Here is a 22,213-nt window from a genome sequence, read left to right on the forward strand (position 1 = left end):
GCTCTTTCACAGGACCAATACAATAAGATTTAGTTTTTGTTCCAATGCAACCTTACAAAAATACTCATTCTATGGTCACTTGGTCTAAAACTGAAATTTTTAAACCAAAGGTTTTGGCTACCACATGTGAACCTACTTGTGCTTAGGAAGTTTTATGCATACATCATTGGAAACAAGCAATGACTTATGAATTGATGGCTTTTCTGAAGAATAATACATGGTCCTTAGTCCCATTACCACCTAGAAGAACACTTATTAGCTGCAAATAGGTATTTAAAGTGAAAGAAAACCCCAATGGTTCAATTCAAAAATACAAAGCTAGGTTAGTGGCAAAAGGGTTTCATCAAGTTGTTGGTTTTGATTTCACATAAACTTTCTATCCAGTTGTTAAACTTGCAACTATTCAGGGTATGCTTACTATAGCTTTTTCTAAAGGTTGGTGAATTCATCAATTAGACATTAACAATGCCTTTTTGAATGGAGTGTTGCATGATGAAGTTTTTATGAAACAACCTCCTGAATTTGTTCAGCATAACCAGTCTCATCTTGTTTGCAAATTACATAAAGCTTTATATGGCTTAAAACAAGCACTAAGGGTCTAGTTTGAAAAGTTAAGTGCAACCCTATATTCCTTTGGATTTATCTCTACCAAGTCAGATCAGTCTTTGTTCATTCGTGTGACAAAAAGTCATTCTACCTATATTCTTATGTATCTAAATGACATTCTAATCACTGGTAGTAGTGAACAAGTTGTGATGCATCTCATTACTAGTTTAAATAGAGAGTTTGCCTTAAAAGATCTTGGAGAAGTCAACTATTTTTTAGGGATTGAAGTGAAGCATACTACTAAAGGTATCCACTTTTCTCAAGGAAAATACATAACTGATCTATTATGCAAAGCCAAAATGCAAGGTGCCAATCCTATTTCTACTCCCATGACTAATGGACAGAAACTTTCAAGCTATGGAAGTGAATCAATTCAAGACGTGAAGTTGTACAAATCAATTGTAGGAGCTTTGCAATATGTAACAGTTACTAGGCCTAAAATTGCCTATAGTGTTAATAAAGTTTGTCAATAGATGCAAGCTCCATTAGAATCTCATTGGAAAGTAGTCAAAAGAATTCTCAGATACTTAAAAGGAACTCTTCATCATGGATTACATTTAAGAAAATCTCCTAGTTAGATTTTGGTAGGCTTCCAGAGCTGTGATTCTCTAGTTTAGCTTTTAGAGTTAGTTTTTGATTTGGCTTCCAGAGCTATTATTTTCTAGTTTAGTTTTTAGAGTTAGTTTTTTTGTTGGCTTACAGAGCTATTTGTTTTCTAGTTTAGCTTTTAGAGTTAGTTTTTGGTTGGCTTCCAGAGCTGTTATTTTCTAGTTTAGTTTTTAGAGTTAGTTTTTTGGTTGGCATCCAAAGCTGTTTGTTTTCTAGTTTAGCTTTTAGAGTTAGTTTTTGGTAGGCTTCCAAAGTTGTGATTCTCTAGTTTAGCTTTTAGAGTTAGTTTTTGATTTGGCTTCCAGAGTTGTTATTTTCTTGTTTAGTTTTTAGAGTTAGTTTTTTGGTTGGCTTCCAGAGCTGTTTGTTTTCTAGTTTAGTTTTTAGAGTTAGTTTTTTGGTTGGCATCCAGAGCTGTTTGTTTTCTAGTTTAGCTTTTAGAGTTAGTTTTTGGTAGGCTTCCAGAGCTGTGATTCTCTAGTTTAGCTTTTAGAGTTAGTTTTTGATTTGGCTTCCAGAGCTATTATTTTCTTGTTTAGTTTTTAGAGTTAGTTTTTTGGTTGGCTTCCAGAGCTGTTTGTTTTCTAGTTTAGCTTTTAAAGTTAGTTTTTGGTTGGCTTCCAGAGCTGTTATTTTCTAGTTTAGCATTTAGAGTTAGTTTTTGGTTTGGCTTCCAAAGCTGTTGTTTTCTAGTTTAGCTTTTAGAGTTAGTTTTTGGTTTGGCTTTCAGAGCTGTTATTTTCTAGTTTAGCGTTTAGAGTTAGCTTTTTGGTTTGGCTTCCAGAGCCATCGTTTTTCTCAGTTTAGCGTTTAGGGTCAGTCCCGTCATTCAGAGTCACAGCTCCTAGCGTTCATATTCACTGACATTGCGCATCTTACCTTCATGGTTTTGCATTATTCCTCGATTTTTCCTCACTTCGTTACCCCGTGCTTATCGCCTATTCATCTCGTAGTCCACATAGGGCAGTCTCCTTTAGACGTATTTTTGTTCGTACTCCAGGGTGGTTCGACCGTTACTCATCTTTGACGTCGATCTTCGAGTCACTTTTGGAGACATCTTAGAGGGAGCCTGGATCCTTAGTGTGGCTTCAGAGGCATTTTGAGACATCTTTCTCCTTTAGGATTAGAGCCTCGTTGTTCATCTGTTAGTCCGAGTGAGTTCGTATCTCACTCGTATCCTTATGGGGGTTTCTTTGGATTCTTCGGTAGAGTTCACTTCATTACACTCACTAGTCACACTTGCTTTTCATTCCAGTGTTCATGTTCCTTACACTTGTGAACTCTACCGAAGAGGGGCATATTTGTAGACCCCCATGTGAGGCTTGTTTTGCTGCAGCTTGTTTGGCCAGGTGTCGCGATCCTAAGCATCCACTTGTCAATCCCTGATTGGCCATCATGGAATCAGAGTAGTGCTTTTGAAGGCCAATCAGGAGTCGACACGTGTCCAAAGAATCTGCAAAAAGCTGCAAACAGTTAGAGGAGCGGGGTGGCCAGTTGCTTGGTCTCTTTCCTGGCCGTTGGAAGATATTTTTGAGGGAGAAAGAAAAGCCAGTTGCAGGTGAGAGTGAGTGGAGGCTGGCAGCTGCAAAGAGAGGTGGTGTCGTCTGGCCGTTGAGGATACTTTTAGCTGGCAGCTGCAGCAAAGGAAAGGGGGATCCCATTGACAACTATGAGGAATTCTGGAGAGCCGTTTGGGAGCTTGGGCAGGGAGCTTCCTAGAGGAGCTTTTCATGCTAGTCTGAGAGAAGTTGAGAGGAAGAGGGTCTTGAGCAGGCCGTCCGGGGATTGCCAGAGGATTGCAGAGGGAGTTTTTTTCCATGAGAGAGGGATTTCTGGAGCTAAAAAAGGAGCGAAAACTGTGAGAGGTGAGGGATTCCAAGGGAAGTTTTCTGGAGTTAGAGGAGCGAAAACTGTGAGAGGTGGTGCTTTTCGGGGGGTGCTTTGGAGAGAGGAAAGAAGAGATATTTTGAGGGGGGTTCATGGGAGCTGCAGGAGAAGGGGGTGCTGTTGAGAGGGGGTTCTTTTTAGCTGTGAGGGGAGGATTTTGAGAAGAACAGAGAATAGCTTGAGAGTAGGAGACGAGTTACAAGAGAGGAGAAACACAGCAGTCTCCTTGCTCATTTCAGCTGGGAGGAAGCCTTTCAGGTGCGTTTTTCTGGACCATATACTTATTGCAGTTGATTATCTTGATATTGTTGTGACTGTGTTATAAATGATGTGTGCCTTGTTCTTCATATGAAATTTATTTAAAAGTGATTCGATTCCTTTTTATCTCTTCATTGGGTGCTTTGAGTCATATCTTTGGGTCCTATTTCCACTGATTTTCCCACATGTACATGAGCCTTTTGACTCCAATATGAAAGGGAGCTCGGGTCGGTGTTTTCTTTGGTTCAGTTGATACTCTGTTTTTGTGCTTGTTCCCTTGTTGTTCATACTCTGTTCTCGATGGCCATTCATGTCCTCCAAGGAGAAGAGTTTTTTTGGCCAGCATTGCTTTGATTTCTGTATGGGCACAGTCTCTGAGTTTGGGTAGCAATTGTTTTGTTTGTTCGTGAGATTGCTGGATAATTTTGCTCAAAAAGATTGGTGACGGCCATAGCAAGGCATTAATGCTATCTCTCAGCTACTGATGATTCTGGATACATATTCGAGCCTCAACAAGGGCAAGGTTGTCGCCCACCTATCAGATATGAGATACTGTTGCTTAGAGAATAAAGGTTTGGATGCTTAGTTGAGAGTGTTAACAGAGCAGAAAAGGCCTCATTTGAACGCTATGTCATCCCCCATGGCCTGAAACTCCAGTGTTTCCCCCAGTTATCGAAGCGTTGATGCAACTTACCTCCAGTGTCAGAATCAAAATCTTGTTCAGCAGTTAGAGGTGCAGAAGCATGAGTTGCATGATCTTGAAGACAGAATCAAAGAATTAAAAGACAGGCCAACTTCATATGATGACATGTACGTTGATTACCATGAACCAACTCTGGAGTTAGTTGGTTGATGATTTAATCCTACTTGGAGTACAAGTGGGGGAAGGTCAAAATGCTATGCAAACCTTGGGCCATGCGGACCATTCTTGGGGTCTGATTCCATCATATCCTGCTGAGGAGATATTTCTCTGTAGGCTGCTATAAACAGATTCTTTTGAAAGCAATGGAAATGATGGAATTGTTAAATATGTTGAAGAAGCCCTTGCTTTTCGACATTCTTCTACTCTGGAGTTGATGAAACCTCTGGAAGATACCATCGATGCTCAGAGGGTCAAAACAGAAAGCATAGCACGGGTTTTGCATGGAAAGCTATCTGCAGAAGATGCTATCATCCAATTAAGTAAGATTGATGTTTTGATGAAAGAGGAGGCTAACATCTGCGTGAGGTGAGCTGGAAGAGAGCCTGGAAGAACTTGAAGAAAGTAGAAGAAAGCTAGTTAATCTGAAAATGCAAAAGGATGTAGCATCTGTTGGTGCATACCCCAATTCAGAGTGCTATAAATGGAAGCTTGTCCCCTGAAAAGCATGCAGACAGGACAATGGATTTCAGAGAATTGAAGGATTCAGTTGAGGAAACGAAGATACTGGCAGCTGACCGTCTTTCTGAGCTCCATAAGGCACAGGAAGATAATCTAATCTTGTCTAAACAGTAGCAAGATCTACAGAATGAACTGAAGGATGACAAATAGGTTGACAGGGCTTAGGTTGTGCAAAGGTGGAAAGAACTGAATGCTGTTTCCCCCAGCACCAATGTAGCAGATGCAAATCTTATAAGAAAGCCAAAAAGAAGTTGTTCTCGAACGACGCCGGCGGCGAAGCGCCTCCGCCATCACCACCTCACTGCCAACTCAGTCCAGCTGGGTATCAAACTCAGCTACGGCATCCACCACTGCCAACTTAGTCCAGATGGGTACCAAATTCAGCTGCAATGTCTATTTCTCAAGGTCTTGCGTGGCGTCGTCGATGGGCATCATCACCAAATCTGCCATGGTCGTGGCCTTGGCCACTGTTGACGACGCTGGGACCATCCACTCCAGCAACTCCGCCGTTCCGAGTGCTTCTGGCGGAGATCCTGTGCATTCATCTAGTGCCAATAATTTCTTCTGTTCCCTGCTCGGTCAAAACGCGCTAATGTGTTAGTGTCAGGAGTAGGTCCTGGCACTCCTATGATTTGTCTCTAGTTCATCAATGAGTCTCGAATATTCACCACCTCCAAGTGTTCGCATCTTTGTTTTTAAGCAGCTTCTGCCTCTACCCCGTCTTTTACACTGTTGCTATGGAAGTACATGGCAAGCACAAATGGGAGGTGTTATAGGATTCACCATGAGGTTGAATTAGGAAGAGTAGCGGCTGATCATCTCTAAGTTCGAATCTGGCAATGTCGGGAATTATGTAGTGATGTCTAACCTATATGAAGCAGGTGCTAGATGGAGATGGCGTCATGGAGATATGGATGCTGATGTGGACATCTCGGCATTGTCAGACAATGGTCAGATAACAGGAATGCTTACTCAGCTCAAGAGAGTAAATGACTGGTTGGATGAGATGGGGTCTAGCAAGGATCAAGGTCGTGCTCTGTATACGCAGGCAGTCAAATACCTTCATTCGAAAGCAGAAAATACAGAGGATGACCTCAAAGCGGCCTCCTTTATTGAAAGAACTGAAGAAAAACCAAGTAGCTCAGAAATGAGTCCAGAAGAAGTGGCTGAATTTGTACCTGTTCAAAATCACGTAGCTGCTCATGTGCTAGAAATGCAAGAAGTTCAAGAAGGGCCTGCAAAGGCTGTCACTCATGTTCTTGATAATGAGAATTTTCAGGTACCCGGGCATCTTCACTCTTCCTCTTCAGGCTTTCTCTGCAGAATCAAGCAAGAGGTCTTCATGATCCTGAAGTTCTGGCAAGGGAAACAGTGTTTAGTGTGAGTGAAATAGAGGCACCATACGAGCTGTTTAAGAAGGTCAGCAGCGCTGTGATTGATGGCGGTACATTCAATGGTTTGAGTTTGACGCAGGGTTTTCAGAATTTGATGATCCCAATCCACAAGTTGATTGAGTAAGCACAGTTATGATCAGGATTTCATCCCTGCATGGCCATTCCTCACCAACTCCCCCACTCAAGTATTTTTGCATGGAGCCTTAGGCACGTGTCCTCCTTTCTTTTATTCTTCATCATCTTTGATTTTAAAACAATTGCCCCATGTCCCGTTTTGTAAATATTTTCTTCAATTCATCTTTTCAAATAATCCCGACTCCTCTACTTTCACCTTTCGTTTTTTTAAGATACCAAAAATCCTATTTTCAATAAAATTTGGTTGCCATTTTCTTTCCGGCAAGCCACTTTTGAATTTTCTTTGTTTTCTAAAAATGTTTTAAAATAAACAAGGATTAAATTCTGTAATTCCGAATAATGGAATTTATGAAATTAATTCATGCAAAATAAAAGGGCTTTGGTGGGGGCCAACATCAAATGAATTTTCATCAAATAAAACTGAATTTGAGTGAAATGCCATGTGTGATGTTGATAGTTCTTTATCTGTTTACTGACTCGCGGGCTATATTTTATATTCATTAATTGTGCACTAACCCCATTTCTTGATAGCGCATGATGGTGTATTCATTGATTTTCTCATCATTGTCACGTCAGCTTTATTTTATTAGTAAAGACCCGACTTTAGGGACTTAGAGGGGTGCTACGGTCTTTATCGTACCTTCCCGATAAGTAACCTGACCCCCGAACCTAATCCGATTTTTCGTAGACCAACCTTTTCCAAAACAAGGAGTCACACTTAGGGTTTTTCTTTCTTATTTTGTTTACCTTTTAAAAATAAAACAAAAATAAGTGGCGACTCCAAGTCATTTTTCTTAATCAATAAAAATCAATTTTTCAAATAAAAATCGAGCTCGTCATCGAGTGAGAAACGCATGAGCCGAAATGCGGGGTCCACACTCCTACTCTTGATCTTGTAGCATTTTGTGATGTCTATTGGGCCTTTAATCCTAATGACCGAAGATTAACTTCAGGATTTGGTGTATATTTTGGTTCAAATTTAGTCACTTGGCAGTCAAAGAAATATATTGTATTTAGATCAAGTATAAAAACAAAGTACAGAAGCCTAGCTAGTTTGGTTGCAGAAATCACTTGGTTACTATCTCTTCTCTCATAAATTAAAATCACTTTGAATACACCACCAGTTATTTGGTGTGATAATCTTAGCATTGTTATGTTTGTTGCTAATCCAATATTACATGCCATGACAAAACACATTGAATTGGATTTATATTTTGTCAAGGGAAAGGTTTTGCAAAGAAAGGTTTCAGTCCAACATGTGCCTTCCATTGATCAAGTAGTAGATGCCTTGACAAAAGCTATCTCAAGCACTCAGTTTGTAAATCTAAGAAACAAACTCAAAGAAGAAAATCTTTCTACGTTAAGTTTGAAGGAGAATGTTAAGAGATAGTTTCATATGGTTACAAGATGTACACGTGTCATATGCTCATTGGTTTTTTTATTATTGTTAGAGAATTTGTTAGTTAGGTCTACTATATATATTACTCTGTAAATAGCATAATAAAGAAAGAGAGAAAAATAAATTAGAAAATCACTTTACTTTCTCAGTTTCTGTTACGTTCCTTTCTTATCTATGTTACTTTCTTTACACCCAGTATCCCCTCATAGCTCAAATATATCTCTATAGTGCTTACCCAAGTGAAATGAATCTTTAGAGCTTACCCAAATCAAATGAATCAGAAATAGGATAAAATTGATGGACAGACACTGATATAAAGGTGAAATGAATACTGTATTGGTTGACTTTGGAGAAGGGTGAGAATTACTGTGTTGGAGATCACCATTTCCAAGAGGTGGGCATTAAAAAGAACCTGGAGAACTGTTCAGTTGATCCTAACATTCCCCGTCTGATTCAAAAGAAAATGGCATCAACCATCTCAGATTCAGCGACGATGAGGTGTATACTTTTTTTGAGCTACAAGTTGTAAACTACAACCCATAACTGTTGAGAATAAAAAGGCACTTGCCTATTCTTAATTACTATTTATTTTTGGTTTTCAGATGTGCGCTTGTAACCGGAGCAAGTAAAGGAATTGGACTAGAGATATGCAGACAGTTAGCTTCTAATGGAGTCATGGTGGTATTAACAGCTAGAGATGAGAAGAGGGGTCTTGAAGCTGTGGCAAAGCTTCACGAATCTAGCCTGTCTAATGTAGTTTTTCATCAGCTTGAAGTGATGGATGCCAAGAGTATCACTACCTTGGCAAAATTCATTGTGACCCGTTATGGGAAGCTTGATATTTTAGTAAGGAATCAACCCTTTTTGGAAGGACATTTTTTTACTCATTTTCCTTCTGCTATGGAAAAAAAATTCTTAGGGTTTCGCGAGTTTGAGATTAGTATGATACCTAACTTAGAGGATCCTGAAAATTTTATACCTCAATCAGGAAGCAAAGCAAAAACATTTTAATCATGTAGAGAAACATTTCTTGTTGCCTTACTTCATTTTACTATGATATTAACAATAAACGCAAATTTGAGAATTCAAGAAAATGAAAATCAGGTAATCTGCCATTCATTTTTAGCATATTAGGAGAATCAGAGGGATTCTGAATTGATTATAGCAATATGAAATCAAAATTTCATGCAGGTGAATAATGCAGGGGTTAGTGGAGCCATTACCGACTGGGAAGCATTTAAGACCTTATACCTTGAGGATAGTAAGGTATGTAATTACATGCTCTTGAAAAATCATAACTAGGAAGTCTAAGCTCATTATCAATGTCTATCAACCATATATTGAAATGAATAATTTTGTTTCATTTCTAAATTTAAAGAGGACAGAGTCTGATAGAATCCATGACTCAATATTGTTTCACTCTTGCAGAATAATACTAATGTAGCTGAATTGCTGAATAAAGCCTCAAAGGAAACTTATGGGTTGGCTGAAGAATGTGTAAAAACAAACTACTATGGCACCAAAGGAGTGACTGAGGCCCTTTTTCCATGCCTTCTGCTATCAAATTCAGGAAGAATTGTGAATGTGTCTTCAAGTCTTGGAAGCCTTCAGGTATGTAAATGTAATTGCACCTTCAAGGGGAAATTCTAAAACCAAATTCAAAGTTTATAATGCACTAGTCCTGTCTACCATTTCCATTAATGTTGAGCTCTTCCTTATTTTATCAGTTTGTCTCCAATGAAAGGGTCAGAATGGAGCTAAATGATGTTGATGTACTCTCAGTAGAGAGATTAGATGAGATAGTGAATGAATTCCTCAATGATGTTAAGGAGGACAGGTTACATGACAGAGGCTGGCCAACTCAGACATCTGCATATACAATCTCCAAAGCAGCCGTGAATGCCTACACAAGGATTGTTGCCAAATCATACCCAAGTCTCCTCATAAATTGTGTCTGTCCTGGTTTCGTCAAAACTGATATAAATTCCAACACCGGTTTCTTTCCTGTTGAAGTGGGTGCCAAAGGCGCTGTTATGTTGGCTTTGCTTCCAGAGGGAGGACCTTCTGGCCTCTTTTTCGAAAAGATGGAGGCATCAACCTTTTGATCATAAGTCAGTTATAAGAACGAGTTGGTTTTCCGCTTTATGCATTTCCTATGGTGGTATTTGTAAGGTTATCGAAGTTTTCCTATGCTTTGCTGAGACAATTGGGTGATAGCTGTGAAATTTCTCTTGTATTCGGTGTAATAATTATGAACTTTAGCTCTCTGTGTGAAATTGATAATCCTTTTAAAAGTAAGAAGTAGGAAACCAGTCTCATCCCTTACTTTGGAATGTTCATGTATTATTCATCTCATTATATGCAACCAGTTCTTATTTAATAAAGAAATTCCACGGGGTAGGACATGGGATTGGAAGCTCAATCTGAACACTCATTCAGGGCTTCCACATCTGGTCAAGGGCGGCGCATTGATCACATTTACAATGACCTGCTTCTTATGAAATAAAAATTGTCCATTTACACTCTAAGACGCCGCATCCTCACACGTATATCACAACACTGAACACGCCAAAACATGGCCAACTCATACATCTGCATATTATTCTCCAAGGCAGCTGTCAATACGCACAAGGATCATTGCTAAATTGTATCCCTGTTTCTACGTCCATTGTTTTTGTCCTGGTTTCGCTACCACTGATATGACTTCCAACAATGGAATATTTTCTTTCCATATTCAGGAAGAATGGTGAACGTGTCTGCAAGTTTTGGGAAGCTTCATGTGTGTCCAGGTTTCAGCAGAGCTGATATGGCTGAGCATTCCCATGCCCAATCCACCAAAGAAATGGGCCCGAGTTGTAAAAGCCCCAACCCCACTTAAAGATCAGCTTTGAGGTGGACCAAGCAAAGCCCAATCCAGAAAATAACTGAACTTGGGTTGCAGCTAGAGCTCTGCCGATAGCCATGGAGCAAAGAATAGAAAAATGGCATTAGAAGTCAAGAATTTTGTGCGACAAAGATAGAAAGGTAGAGAGAGAGTTGAATGGACCAGCAACCCCCGCTCAATTCCTCAGAGGATGTGGCCTCACAAGTCTTTACACAGTTTCCCTACAACTAGCTGGATTGCATTCCACCCTAACCGTGTGGGCCACTCTTCTCCACCAAAAGTATGAAGCCTGAATGGGTATGATATCGATGTCCTTTTCTTGTATTTAAATATATGTATTTCAACATGTTTTCAAGCTATAAAGTAAAATGATTTGAAAGAGATCAAACCATCCTATCTATGATTCTATACTCTCCACATCCTAATTCTTCCCGCCTTCTTCATCTTCTTCAATTCCCACCACTTTTGACAAATTAAAATGATTTTTAAAACATTATATTTTGTTTTAGTCATTGACACTTTTCTCCCTAAGTCATTTTCAAGTTATTAACTAAAATACTCTCAACATTTTTAAAAAATAAAAACATTGCAAAAAGATAAATCAGATATCATGAAACAATCATTTTATATCTGACCAAATATTCCAAAAAACCCACCATCCATGCAACCACCAAATCCCAATCCCCAAAACTTTGATCATCCTATTATCCTACCTCACCAATTCCAACTAGGCAAGGCATAGGGACACAAACCCAGCTTTTACTTTAACTAATAACTACTAATTACCCTCCTCCCTCCATTGGTTAAAGCCTTAAAGGACAAAATCCCCCATCATTCTGCACACTGCGAGACCCAAAGCCGCGTGAGCACACGGACCGGACCCTGTCAGCCCCAAAAACAAAATTGGAAAAGGTCGGGTAGCAGTGCAGACTGCAGAGAGAGCAGCTTTTCACCGTCTTCCTTTCCTTTCCTTTTTTTATTTTTTTATTTTTAAATTATAATTAATAAAAAAGGTCGAGTTGGGAATCCAAGACATGAAATGAAGTGACGACCCACCTAAGACCTAAAAGGCCAAATCAACAGAGAATTGGGACCCACACGGTTGAACAAAGTTGGCATCATGATTCTTTTATTTTTTTCTTTTAATGTTTTTTATGGGGTACCCGACAGGTAATAGCCGTTATGACCCCACATTGGCGACTAATCCACTACCCGTCCATGTATTCAAAGTGAATTAGGTATATTCCACCTCCACGTAGCCTCAATTATTATCATGTTATCAACCTCCACTTTTATTCCATTTTTTATTATTATTATTCCTTCTTTTTTTAATTACAAAATTGGTTCCTCTAGATTTTCTATGCCAAGCCATCACAAATCTCAAAGTTTTTGGATTACTAGATATTTTGTCCAGTTGTGTGTCATTTTGCATTTCATGTCACACGTGACTACATCTTCCAAGTGGATTTACCAAAAAAAACAAATCTAAGAAAATTAAGAATATAAATCCCATTTGTAAAGGAAAATGATTAGAAAAACATTTACATTGTATTATCTTATTTAGGATAAAAGAGAAAGTTTTTATAACCATACATATGAACTCTTCCTTACTACTCTTTTATACTCAAAAATAATAATATTTTTATGTTTAAATAATATCTCATCTTTCATAAAAGCAATTCTAATAAAATATTATTGCCAAGGATTATAAATTAAAAATAATTTTACTAAAATCCCACTAAACAATTCATATATATTGATCGATAAGGTCTAACAGGATCATAATTTCAAAAAACTCTAAAAATATTCTTTTTTTCAATGTTTTCGGTAGACTTTTGGCACTTGAATTCTATGTGGTATGTTAACGTTACAATAATTCCAAAACATTTCTACAACTATATTAAAATTTAACACCCGTGCTCTTTAATCAATCCGTTATGATTCAAACCATTTACAAACCCAAAATTTAATGCCATTTTAAAATACCACATATATAAAATTTTAAATTAATAAAATTATTCAATAATAGTATGGGTTAAAATTTAAAACACATGTTTAGAAAATTAGGGGATCTAATATATGACAAGGAAAATAGGCTTGGCTAGGGTCTTAATGATATTATGTGTTGAAAAGTTTGAAGGGGCTCACAAATTCAGACCATGTTCCCAATTGGTCCACAGCCATAACATTGGACCTAGAGAGGGCGTTAAAAGTGACCATGAAAAGACGCCACTGTCATTCTTTATCCCGATGAGTAAGAGTAAGAGATATTTCTTTTGAAATAAACGTACATATAAATATTGGTTTAACATTAAATAAAATAATATGATACAGAAAAGTGGGGTAATTGAGTGAAAAGTCCGTGGAGAAGGGTTGCACCGAAAAGGAGTGGTGGACTGAGGACTATATGGTTGAATGGTTCTACCTTATTGATGGATATGTTTTGTATTAAAAAAATAATTACAATTATAGTATAATGAATTGATATGTTGCTAAAGTGATCTTGTAATGATTTTCCCTGTCTCCCCCTTTTGCATGTCGTGACAATTTACCTGAATTATTTTATGTATTTTTAACTTAGTCTAGTTACACTCACCCTCTATCTTTATCCCTTTATTGTGATTATATTTTTATAATTACTAGGGATACCTGTGAAGGAAAAGGAATATTGAAAATGATTCATGGGGTGGGCCCTATAGGGTAGAATTTATATTACTTTACATTTTTCAAGAGCTTTTTTATAATGGGTTAATTTTATTAGTATTTTCTAAAGTTTTGATTAAATACCATTAATTTTTATATAGATTTAAAGTTTTATCAAATATCTCTCTTATTTTGAATGAGAAATGGGGTGAGTGAAAATTAAAAATTAAAATAATATGAATAATATTTGATAAAGTTTCAAACCAATTCAGATCATGTATTTTTAATCAATGTCTTAGAGAAGGTAAATGAAATTAACTTAAAATTTTAAAAATGAGATATTCAATTAATTAATTATTTAAATGTTCATAAACCTTATTGTGGCTCATTTAATGGAGTAGTTGATTTTTTTTTTTTTTAATTTTAGTAGATAAGTTGAAAGAATAGACTTTGATTTGACATGGAAAAAATTTGCAACTCAAAAATATCTTGGTATAAGCATTTGTCCAAAGGCACCTTTTGCCCAATCTCATGAAAAATATAAATATTTTTTTAGGCCTTTAATTTGCTTTATTTAAAAGTGTTTTACTCCTCCGTCTAGATTTGGAAAAAAAAAATGAAAGCAAAAATAAAAAATAAAAAAAAATGAGAATTTTTTTCATTGGTTATGAAAAAAATAATTATAATGAAAATTATTGAAAGTTTTATACTCTTTCGAATTCTTTTATTTTTTTTCACATAAAATCCCTTTAACTTTTTTCTCTTTCCAAGTTTATTCTTGTGCCAAAATGGTGTATGAAAAAGGAAGACCAAGGAAGCTACTAGCTTTAGTATAAGATCCAATTAACTATAAACATAATAATGATAATGCGTTTATGGGCGTTATTAACAATAATAATAGTAAAAGTAATAATAAGCATGCATATGATATATCCTAAAGTATAATATATAGGGTTAGAAGGAGGTTAATAGTAGCTAAAAGGAGGTGTGGTTAGTGGGGGTTGTTGTATTTGTTCGGGACATGGAGGACACCAAAGTCGTAGGAGACGTGAAACGGAGTTATTGCTTATGACTTATGACTCATGCCCTTATCCAATATATTACACTACACACTACCTCAACATCACATTATAGTTGTACTCTCTCCCATGCATCAATTTCAAGTATCCCCCATGTGGTCTCCCACCATCACCTCCCCCGCCTCCCCCCACCAATTAATTAATCCATCCAATCCATTTGCGTCAAAGAAATCTGACTAGCTAGCATTTAATCAAGCTAGTTTTTTTTACAGTCTTCAAAACTCAGACAATTATATCCCCTAGTCACTGCATGTTTGATTAACCTCTATGTCCACGTCTGTTTATGATTTGTAACCCGGGGTACCCTAGGGCAAGTGGGTTTTCAGGACTTTCCATTGCAGTCGCCACTTTCTAAGGCAGACCAAAGATGCAGGGTAAAATGAGAGCGCCGGTAAAGAAAAAGGGAGAAGAAGAAGAAGAAGAAGGGGAAAAAAGGGGTTTACACCATGGATGGGACTTAAAGGCGCGGCGCCCATTTTACTTTGTTATTATTTTGGATTTTCCCCACTCTTTTTGCAAAAGTTTTACCCTCCATGGTTTGAACTTACACCATCTTCTATAATCAATCACCAACCATCCAATTATGTTAAACTAACAACCCTTGATCCACGTGTCCACCAAGCAAAGGACATGAAGATGTAGGTGAAGCCTAGCGTGGAGAGTCTTAGAACTAGTCCAATGGAAGCCTTCATCTTTTCTTCCAAGGAGGACTTTGGTGTTCCAAACTTCCAATGGGTCTCTCTCATATTTTCTTTAATTTGGGTGCTGTCTTGGTGGGGAAATTTGATTTCCCACCCCCCTTTCTTGACTAACGGAACTAGGGCATTTTGAGTCAATGCATATGAAATTTGTAATGGGTTGATGCCTATTTTGTAGGTTAGCAAATTAAACTATTGAAATCTACCATGGTCCATGGGCATGAACGATTCAATGCATACATATCCAAGAATTTCTAGCTAACTCTTTTTGGTTCCAAGTCAAAAAAGAAGGAGAAGAGCTCTCTGATTAAAGGTTTCCTATGCTTGGAAATGCCTTTTGAAATTGGGTAGGCTACTTTGGTGGCCATGAGGGGGGCACATGCAGGCCTTGCTTTGTTTAACCTCTGAATCAAAGATGAAATGATGATTCAACTTTTTCCATTCATAGCAAGAGTTTTTAAATTAAACTTAAACATTTGAATTGTGGGGCTTTTTGGGCTCATTCATATGGAATAATGTTATTTTCATTAGAGTTTGACAGCCTCTCTAAACCATGTAAAAATCCATTATGAAAAATGATTGTCTCTCTGAAAGGTTTTCCTACCCTAATAAAGACATTTTTTAGGGTTTCCAAACATACTTGTCCATTTTTATGTTGTAAAAAAATAAAATAAAATAAAAGAAGGGTTGTTATGTCTTTTGAAAAGTTCTATTTCTTATAAAGCAACTATTTTCATTTCATTTTAAAGTAAAATAGCTTTACTTGCATTACACTTTCTTTTAAAAAATAAATAATAAATTTTTACAACTTTTAGGGAAAAATATCATTTTTAATTAAAATTTTTAATCATACGAGATAAAGAATGGGCACGGGCAATGACTTAGAAGCAAAAGGTTGGACAAGATTCCATTAAAGTTTTTCAATATGTATTATAATTTCTAACATTATTAAAAGAACGCATCCACTTGAATGATAATCAAATTTTTTCAATGTAATCCTTATTTCTTAAATCAAATAAAGTCATACCATTTTTACTATTAAATTGAATGTTCCAAGAAATTCCATAGATAAAACAAAAATTTAAAACACGAGACGTGACAATATGATAATACATAGATTATTTGTTGGAGGGAAAAATTTTTAAGTGAAAAAAACAAAAATTCTCTCGATTTTCTAAGTGAACAGAAAGAATCTTACCTAATTTCATTTTCAAATTAGTGGTGATATGACTTTAGATTATAATATAAACTAAGTAGTATAATGACTTTATATTATAATAAAAAAAAATGTCATTGATTAATTCTAAACATACCTCTTGGGATATTCTTGCGGGCAGCCCACTATTCGGGCATGGCCCCATAAGCATCCAATAATGATGGGTAGGTCACAACTTTACCATGGCTGGTATTATGGTTAAAAAAAATTATTATTAAAAAAAATCCAATGATTTCATGCATTTTTTCTTAGTAAAACAACAATTAACCCCAATGAGGATCGCTTGGAACTTACTCAATGAGCAGCCCACGTGACCAAAATTTCCACGTAGGAAAATAAACCTTAACTTCCTCCAATACTATGATATTACATATGTTCAAAAGGTTCATTGCTGAGGTACCTTTTGAGATCATACTATGTTTGTAGATTTTTTATTTTTTATATAATTTTTTCAATTTATTGATAAAATGATTTTATTATCTCAAAACTAGAGGGAAGTAAGGTTGAGCTCCCGCTTTTAGCGGTGGATTGTGAATACCGGCGCAGGCATATGCAGAGAGACATGGAGAGAGAGGGTGAGTAGAATATAGAGTCCAACCTCCAACCCCATAGCCATAGGGGCCTTGTCAGTAAGAAAAGCAGGCGGTGGATAAAAGCCAAAAGGGAGAAAGATAACAGTAATTACAAGAGCTTCACTTGGTTATAAGAACTGCAAGAACCACTCCAAGATCCATCTTCCTTTCACTTGAGAGCCTTCACTCATTCACATTATGGACAATCAGCGCCACACTCCTCTGCTTAATTGGGCTTACTACTGCCAAGGCAAGGTAGTTAATGCTTCCTTCTCCTCCTCCTCCTCCTCCTCCTCCTCCTCCTCCTCCTCCTCTTCTTCTTCTTCTTCTTCTTCTTCTTCTTTTGTGTAATGTTCAGGGGGGAATATGAAATGGGGGTTTTCAATTTTTCGCATTTTTGTTTTGTGGGTTGTGTGAAATGGGGGTCATGTGTTTGCAGTTTGAGGTGTGGATTTTCACGAGTATAATGGTGTGTTAGTTTTGATGGTGCAGAATATGGAGGAGCTGAGGCATTCTCTTGTGTGTACAACTCTGGAGCTGGAAACCATGAGGCTAGCAGCTCAGGAGGAGCTAAGGAGGAGGGATGATCAATTGGCACATCTTAAAGATCTTCTTACCAGGACAATCAGGGAAAGGGATGAAGCTCAGGACAAGTGCCACAGGCTCCTCCTTGAGAAAATCCTGCTTCATCAGCAGCATCAACAAACTGCTAATCTCTCTGGGATTTCTAGCATTGAGGATGAACCCAGAAGAGGCATTGACTCCAACAATGGTTTTTCCTCTTCGGACTGTGAAGAAAGCATTGTTTCTTCTCCGGTCATCGACCCGGTTCCGCCCCCACAATTGCCTCAACAGCAACCGCCGCCGCCCCCACCACCACAATTGCAACAACCACCATCTATGCCAGAAGCAGCATTGCAATTGGTGTCCGATAAGCCATTGCCTGAAAAAGGGAAGCTTCTCCAGGCAGTGATGAAAGCCGGTCCACTCCTTCAGACCCTTTTGCTGGCCGGACCGCTTCCTCAGTGGCGACACCCACCACCGCATCTGGAGTCTTTTGAGATCCCACCTGTGACCATTCCTTCACAACCACCACCACCACAACCACTGCTCCACCAAGACTCTCTGATCAATTCTAGCCCCAACAACAACAACATCAACTGTGGTAGAGTTGATCGGAAAAGGGCTCTATGTGAAGACTCCGACACTTCCATAGAAACCAAGTACCAAAGGGTTGCTCTCCCTTGACCACCACTACAGAGAGTAATCCTTATAATTTAATATTTATATCCCCATTTAAATACCATTAAAGGTTAGTGAAACTGAAACTGCCAGATGGGTATGAGATTGATCTAGCATTTGTACAGAAGTTTGTCCTAGAAAAGATGTCGAATTTAACTAGAAGCAGAGACAAGTGAGAGAAGCAGAGAAGACCATTGTTTCAGGCTTTTCCGCCAGTGTTCTGATTGGAGATTTGCTCTGTTTTTTTCTTTTTTTTTTAATTTTCCTTTACACTTCAATTTTCCAGCATGATGTGAAAAGGGGGTTTATTTCTCCAAAAATTAGTGCTAAGATGTAACATGTAATTCTGATATTTAGCTCTGTATGTGTGTGTGAGAGAGAGAGGGAGAGTGAGGTGTGAAAGATCACATCAAAAGCTTTGAGATTTGGGTATGGAGTTGTTGAGATTGAGAGATGAGTGTGGCCAACAACCAGAAGGGCCTGAAGCCCTACTTGTCGGCCCAGTGGATCCCACAAATCGGAATCGGGATCTACTGCTAGTGTGATGTATGATTATTGTAAGTCTCATCTCATGTTTCGCTAATCATTTTTCTTTCCTTTAACTCCTTCGTACAAATACAACTTGTTTCCACACCTATTTAGCATATAAACTTTTTCTAGCAAAAGTGGAGCCATGTAGGGTTAAGATTGAAGGCCCCCAATGATATTATATCACTGCGTTGGGGGCCAATGCAAATGAAAAGGGTTGGGTCCCCTGGTTTTCCGGCATGAGTATACCAGATGACAATTTAAAAGGATGCTGCCACTACTTGTGTCACACTGGGCCATCACCATCTCAACCCCCACTAGTATTTTCTTGTGATTCTTGCCTCCGAGAATATCTCAGGACGTGTTTTCATTTTTTTTTTTTAGTTGATTTGATTTGTGGGCTGGATTTAGGTCACTTAATTTGGGCTCATTTCATCCTTCCAACGCTTAAGCACTAATTCCAAATGACATTTTGTTTGTTTTAGATTTTATTTCTGTCACTCAAACATGTCAATATTCTTCTCATCCAATGGCGTCCGACGAGTCAGCATTTTTTACACTGTCTCTTGTAATTAAGACATTGGAATTTGTCTCACAAGTCACAAGTCACACCTACCTTGCAAAGAACATAGAATTTTTTTATTCATTAAAGTAGTACATGGGTTGGGTGTTGGAAGGATCTAACTCTATGCTTTCCCCAGCATGCAAACAGGGATTTGGGAAGATGTTTCACTTGCAATCAGTGCAAGACAGCTCCTGTTTCAGTTTGTGGCTGCTCATCCGCCTGCGGATGGATATTCACCCCAATGAAATTAATAAATTCGTTCAACAAAGCAAAATTTTTTACCGGATGTCTCTCCAACAGCTATCATGTAAAACTGGTGAAAATCAACAAGTCAAATATGATCCATGTAATAATAATGAGGAATAACCGTTTTAAAACAGGCGGCATTGAAAGAGAAATGAAACAAGTGAAGGAAACATGCCTGTTGGCATTAGAGAGATTAGATGGACTTTGCAGAGGCAAAGGGGAAAAGAAATCCAAAGAGCATGTGGGAAAGGTGTAGTCCACACGGCACAGAGACTTGGATCACGTTTCTCCCCCCCTCCTTGACCCATAAGCCCAATCCACCCTTTGTCCTATTACACTTTGACCACTACTTCCATAATTCAGTCATTCTATTTTCCAGATGAATCCATACCCTCATCAGTCATCACAACCCCCAAAACCCCCGCTGAATGCGTATGCATTCACGTGATGTCCCCCATGACTCATGACCACCCTTCCACTTCCTGCTTGCTGCCTACACCCCACTCCCTTCAGAATGTGGATCATGTGTATTCCTTGATTTCACATATAACCTACACCATTTAATGCAGAAACAAAAACCAACGAAAGCATGAAAAAGATGTTTTTGACGAGACAGTGCATCTTCCCTTCAAAATTTAGATGCATTTATCTTGCAGACAGAAGCACCAACTACTCTATGTTCATGTGATGATTGATTCCCGCATATATCCCTCTGCCAGCTACCCCAAAGTCAGTTTCTGACAATTCCCAAACACGAATTTCGGTATGTTGCTAGAAAATGAAGATCCACTAGTATTTGAAATTTTGGCAAAAATTAGGATCATCCACGGATGTCTTGCCAAACTTAAATTTCTTTAAAATTCATTTTACATCAGATGGGAAGACAGGAAATTTTATAGCGTCAATACATTCAGTACATCTTCAGCATTGGGGTCCTGCACTGTTGTACAGGAGGCACGTGTTCTTTAATGGCAAAAATGGCAAACAACCCACTATCTGCTTGACTGGGTATGAGACTAGAGATCTTCACTTCCACGAGGAAAAATCACCTCAGAAAGAATTGAAACATGGTAAATTTGTTCCATCAGTCTTCTTCATTTTCATCTTGATTGGACTGGTGATTGAGCTTTTGGCCATTATACATCTCAGCAACCTGGAGTTCCAAAAAGAAAATCAGTAAACAAATGACCCCAACAAGAAAAGCACATGAATAGTTCTCGGGTTTCCTTCTTTACAAAGAAAAGGACACATCAGGAAATTGTAATTACTTCTTACCAAGTCAGATGACGACGCTTGCTCTGGATTCTTATCATCTCGAATGCGAACCAGACGTGGAAACCGAAGAGAAATACCCTATTGAAAAGAAAGCACATGAACGAGATAAAGTAAGTCAACCTGTAATTTGCAATATATGAACAAAGCCAACTTATATTTTTTTTAAAAATACATAAAAGCGCCTTCAAATATTTAACCTTGTTAGGATCCACTATTCCAACTGCAGCACGATGAACAGGGCTAATGGTCAAGTCTGCAGCTTTCACCTCCCAAACCTGCAAAAGAATTACTTTATATTTACATTTAATATAACATATGCACTCTGATGATCAAATGCCATGTCTCGAGAACAGATGTTTATTCATCCAGATTACTAACCAGAAGGTAATACCTATAGAACCTTATTTTTTTAACAATTGACCTCAACTGAGATGATAAACAAGGTTATCAGGCAAGAATTAGCATAGCTAAAATTGCTCAGTAGATTGGTCAAATTGGATTAAGAATTAAAGATGACATTTATTGACTTGCATTAGTATTCCCCAAGTAAATAGGGGATTTAGTATTCATGTCAAAAGGTGATGCTGGATGTAGATTATGGAGAAAACAACTACACTCACAAGTCATGTCTCACGAGTCAAGAAATTTAAAGGAAAAAACAGATATAGAAGGTAGTGAAAAAAAGAATATATTCACACGCAAGTAAAACCATAATTATTACCTCAGTGGGTTCAAACCATACATCTGGATCAATTGAATCAGCATACCGATAGTAAGGCTGGAAATTATTTGAGTGTTAGAATCAGCTTGTAAAATCGTATATGGACTTCTACATACACAAATTGGTGGTTCCACTAGAAAAGAAAGAAAGATTACCTTTGGTCTGGAAATCACTTTAGAACGAAGACTGGCTGAGCGTTCTTCAAGCACTGCCTCAGAAAATCCAGTGCCTATCCATCATGACATGAAATTCATACATTGTTCATTTTATGAGTATCTGCAAATAAGAAATCAATAGCCATTAAAAGGTTGAAAGAAAATTACCTATTTTACAAATGCTTTGATATTCTTCTTTATTGCTGTCATAACAAGCAAGGAGGAAGGCACCATAGACACCTATAGATGAATATTATACAATCAGTGACACAAATATGAAATTTTGAAGTTCAGGAAATAAGAAGAATAGGATGGATATCCAATAAATGGAGAGATTTAAGGCAACCAATGCAAAGAATAATCAAATTCATGGCTGCACTTGGTTGACTAAAACTGAGCAAGTAGGTAATATCAACTGCATGCAAGGAAACATTTGTTCCTCTGAAAGAGTAATTTCTGTTAATAGACCTGCACGTTTCCCGCGACCGTGGAAAGCAGCTATAGGTACTAGATCAAGCGAGTCACCAATACTGCAGATCACCATCAATACTATAAGTAGCAGTCACAGAACCTTAAATCAGAATTCATCTGAACAAAGAAATGTTATTCTGCCCTTACTTCTCCATGTAATCTTTCTTCAATTTTAGCCAGTTATGTGACCGCTTTGAAGGCTCATATGTAGCATCTCCATTCAATGTTTTAATGATCAAGCCTTCACAA

General features: G+C 37.8%; 3 protein-coding genes across 3 annotated transcripts in view; 2 read left to right on the forward strand and 1 right to left on the reverse strand.

The window, feature by feature from the left end:
- The first annotated feature begins 8,002 nt into the window (after positions 1-8,002).
- On the forward strand, positions 8,003-9,994 carry LOC100246450 (salutaridine reductase). The gene is made up of 5 exons (XM_010653467.3): positions 8,003-8,167; positions 8,272-8,515; positions 8,861-8,935; positions 9,098-9,280; positions 9,397-9,994. Exons 1-5 carry the CDS (start codon positions 8,133-8,135, stop codon positions 9,772-9,774), a joined length of 915 nt encoding a protein of 304 aa, XP_010651769.1. The 5' UTR covers positions 8,003-8,132; the 3' UTR covers positions 9,775-9,994.
- Positions 9,995-16,705: 6,711 nt separating this feature from the next.
- On the forward strand, positions 16,706-18,605 carry LOC100251777 (uncharacterized). Its single transcript, XM_002272695.4, has 2 exons — positions 16,706-17,016; positions 17,254-18,605. Exons 1-2 carry the CDS (start codon positions 16,960-16,962, stop codon positions 18,007-18,009), a joined length of 813 nt encoding a protein of 270 aa, XP_002272731.2. The 5' UTR covers positions 16,706-16,959; the 3' UTR covers positions 18,010-18,605.
- Positions 18,606-20,091: 1,486 nt separating this feature from the next.
- LOC100256907 (DNA ligase 1) overlaps positions 20,092-22,213 on the reverse strand; it is a 36,538-nt gene continuing 34,416 nt past the window's right edge. The window contains exons 10-17 of the mRNA XM_002272647.3: positions 22,112-22,213; positions 21,962-22,023; positions 21,662-21,733; positions 21,494-21,567; positions 21,339-21,395; positions 20,815-20,892; positions 20,618-20,695; positions 20,092-20,495 (exon numbers count right to left, since the gene is read on the reverse strand). Of these exons, the coding sequence (XP_002272683.2) occupies positions 20,427-20,495; positions 20,618-20,695; positions 20,815-20,892; positions 21,339-21,395; positions 21,494-21,567; positions 21,662-21,733; positions 21,962-22,023; positions 22,112-22,213 (592 nt within the window). The 3' untranslated portion in view covers positions 20,092-20,426. The remainder of the gene's footprint in view (positions 20,496-20,617; positions 20,696-20,814; positions 20,893-21,338; positions 21,396-21,493; positions 21,568-21,661; positions 21,734-21,961; positions 22,024-22,111) is intronic.

The sequence above is a fragment of the Vitis vinifera genome, chromosome 6 (genome assembly GCF_030704535.1).
Source record: "Vitis vinifera cultivar Pinot Noir 40024 chromosome 6, ASM3070453v1".
In the NCBI taxonomy this organism is placed as follows: Eukaryota; Viridiplantae; Streptophyta; class Magnoliopsida; order Vitales; family Vitaceae; genus Vitis; species Vitis vinifera.